Genomic DNA, 3093 nt, shown 5'->3' with positions numbered 1-3093 from the left:
GATGGCACACGGACGGCCCGCACCACTACGGTGGAATCGAGTTTCGTGAGGCGCTCCGAGAGTAAGGCTGCCTGGCGTCGCCCTGTGCCTGCCTGCCTGCCTGCCTCCTCAGGCTCTTCCTCGAACTCTCTCTCCATACTTTCATCTGTGTGTCTCTCTGTCCAGTCGTCACATTCTGTTCTCTGCGTGCGGCTACCACCATCCCTCCCACAGCCTCCACCCCATTTCCTGATGTCCAGCCCAGGCCTTCACCCTGCTCCTCTTCCCCTTTCTTACAGATGGTGGTGGCAGCACCATGGTGCAAACCAAGACCTTCTCCTCCTCATCGTCCAAGAAGATGGGCAGGTGAGCACAGGTACCCACCCCCAGACCACAGAGGAATCAGTGCCACAGAGGACCTCACTGCACACCATTCTACAGAGAGGTTTAGACTGAGGTACTGGGAGGTAATAGGCATACAGCCAGGGAGGAGCAGACCACTCCTACTCGCCTTGTGATCTCACCTAATCCTCAACCATACCATGAGGAAGGCCAGAGATTCCGGGTCTCACAGCTCCGAGTGGCAACGGTCGTACTGAACACTTAGAGAGGCTTATCTGCCGCACTGAGCTGCCTGGTGGCACTACCACTTCCCGATGTCTGCAGACCACATCTCACTTCACAGAGCACCTTTATACCTTGGACTCATGAGGGAGGGGTACACCCCTCTATGTTACAGAGATGTCAGGGCTAGTAGAAAGCAGGGACAGGATCAGAATTCAGGCTGGGAACCAGAGGGGTCCAAGGACTCTGAGAGAGACCTGCATTCAAGTTCCTTTGCTTCTCCCTATGCCATCTGAAATCTGAGGACAGAGACCTCAGTTTCCCCATCGTTAGAGTGGATAAGGATCTCTCCATCTTCTTGTGAAGTTTTAAATGGCACAGAGGAAAAGAACAATAGACATGAGCTAATATTTTTATTACTATTACTATTATTATGCTGATCATCATTATTAGTTCATAGTATCCAAAATATGAACTCACCTATAACTTGACAAGACAATGAGCTTTCTCAGAGAACTTCTCAGGAGTCAAGTCTGTTGAAAAGAGCTTGGCTCCCATCTTCTTTTCATTTAAGCTTTACCGTACTCCTCTGTAAAATGGGTATGATGAGGAAGCCTCCCTTGGTGGCTGGCATTGCTAGAGGAGATACTGCAAGGCCGTGGAGTGTGACAAGACCCTTCCTTTGGCAAGTGGGGTTTGAGGTTCAGGAGCAGCCTAACAGTTGCCTCCCTATCCCCCAGTATCTTCGACCGTGAGGACGAGGCCAGCCCGCGAGCCGGCAGCCTGGCAGCGCTGGAGAAACGCCAGGCAGAGAAGAAGAAAGAGCTGATGAAGTCGCAGAGCCTGCCCAAGACCTCAGCCTCGCAAGCACGCAAGGCCATGATTGAGAAGCTAGAAAAGGAGGGCACTGTGGGGTAAGCTGCAGCAGGTGGAGCAGGGCCAGAAATAGAAAGGGCACAGCTGGAGCTGTGGTGGGTGGAGCCTGAAGGTCAGGGAAAGCTGAGCAGAGGTTCACTGAGTGGGCCAACCTATAGTGTTGTGACTTGGCTTCTCATAACACTCCCTACAGCAGCCCTGGCGGACCCCGCCCAGCCGTGCAGCGCTCCACTAGCTTTGGAGTCCCCAACGCCAACAGCATAAAGCAAATGTTACTGGATTGGTGCCGAGCCAAGACACGTGGCTACGAGGTGAGCTCTTATGAGGCCAGACAGCCGGCAGTCCCCCCAGACTGCAGCTCCACACCTCCCTCTTGGCAGAACTCTTTCTCATCCCCATGTACCCTTCACAGCCACTATGCATGGCAGGGAAGATGGAAAGCCCTCTAATGGGATGAGGAAACAGGCTCAGAGAGGACATAACATGCCCTAGATTCCAGAATAAGTGATTACGTGGCAGGGCCTAATGAGGGCCCCTTGGATGGTGGGCACAGTTCACAGCCAGACCCCACCCTTGGCGTCCCCTCCTCATTGATCTGGGGGATACTGGGTAAATTTCCATAAGTAAGAGAAGGCGTGATGGAGGTATGGCCATGGCCTTAGCTAGGTGGTGCTGGGCCTCTCGGTTGCTCTGTCCCTGTAAGTAGCAGACTTGGGAGTTGACAGACTAAGTTGGAGGAGGCTCATGTTCCTATTGCTCACCTGCTGTGCAACCTTGGGCAAGCTACCGGGCCTCTCTTAGCCCAGTTGCCCTGAAATGCCAAAATGCTGGAGGGCAGAAGGCATAGGGGAACTGACCAGTCTTCCCACCACCAATAGCATGTGGACATCCAGAACTTCTCCTCGAGTTGGAGTGATGGGATGGCCTTCTGTGCCCTGGTGCACAACTTCTTCCCCGAGGCCTTTGACTATGGGCAGCTTAGCCCACAGAACCGGCGACAGAACTTCGAGGTGGCCTTCTCATCTGCCGAGTAAGTGAGGTCCCCAGCCCTGCTGGTGTCAGCTGGGCATCTGGGGCTGGGCATCTGGGTCAGGCCCAGCTGCCCAAAGCCCCCGGGAGCTGGCCAGCTGCACTGTCAGACAGTGGCTGAGACCCCCTTCCCCAGAAAGCCCCTGTCCTCCTCCATCCTGCCCACCTGATGCTGAGTGTGCCAGGTGCCCGCCGGAACGAAGGAGCCACAGGCCCGCCTACAGCCCAGGCCAAGGCCCACCAGGTGGCCCTGTCCATATCCCCTCCATCCTCCCTCTGTTCCCCTCTCCCTCTCTCTCCCTTTCTCTGTCCCACTCTCCTCCCACTATCACCAGAGCTTCCTGCTCCCACGGGATCCCGGCTGGAGATTCCAAAAGGAGGCTCCTGGCCCGGGCACCGTGCCCGCCCAGCCTATATAGGTGTTGCCAGAGGCTTATATAGGACATCAGCAAGCCTTCCACTTTGGAATCATTGCCCCGTCTGCTCACCTCACCCTCAGCACCCTCTTTCTTCATCTATCTTTCTTTTCTGTCTTTCTCTTCCTGGTCCTCCCAGATTTCTTCCTCTCCTTCCTCCCTCCACCTCCTCTCACGCCTCCCTCACCCCCGCTCCCTGGGGCACAGCCCTCCTTTCCAACCTGGGCGC

The 3093-nt window shown here is 55.4% G+C and overlaps 1 protein-coding gene across 1 annotated transcript; it reads left to right on the top strand.

Annotated features, from left to right (window-relative positions):
- The first annotated feature begins 6 nt into the window (after positions 1–6).
- Positions 7–2479, top strand: LOC120614200 (smoothelin-like). The gene is made up of 5 exons (XM_039876987.1): positions 7–61; positions 279–345; positions 1284–1457; positions 1613–1730; positions 2298–2479. Exons 2-5 carry the CDS (start codon positions 296–298, stop codon positions 2451–2453), a joined length of 498 nt encoding a protein of 165 aa, XP_039732921.1. The 5' UTR covers positions 7–61; positions 279–295; the 3' UTR covers positions 2454–2479.
- Positions 2480–3093: the final 614 nt, after the last annotated feature.

This window comes from Pteropus medius, unplaced genomic scaffold (genome assembly GCF_902729225.1).
Source record: "Pteropus medius unplaced genomic scaffold, Ma_sr-lr_union100, whole genome shotgun sequence".
NCBI lineage: Eukaryota > Metazoa > Chordata > Mammalia > Chiroptera > Pteropodidae > Pteropus > Pteropus medius.
Note: the sequence above shows the minus strand (reverse complement) of the source record. Positions and strands in the feature narration are given on the sequence as shown.

What these genes read in the sequence shown, in the direction of transcription:
- LOC120614200 (XM_039876987.1), top strand. Translation starts at nt 296, where the DNA reads ATGGTGCAAACCAAGACCTTCTCCTCCTCATCGTCCAAGAAGATGGGC. An exon ending in TCGTCCAAGAAGATGGGCAG is followed by an intron (nt 346 to 1,283) that starts GTGAGCACAGGT and finishes CCTATCCCCCAG; the next exon opens with TATCTTCGACCGTGAGGACG. An exon ending in CCAAGACACGTGGCTACGAG is followed by an intron (nt 1,731 to 2,297) that starts GTGAGCTCTTAT and finishes CACCACCAATAG; the next exon opens with CATGTGGACATCCAGAACTT.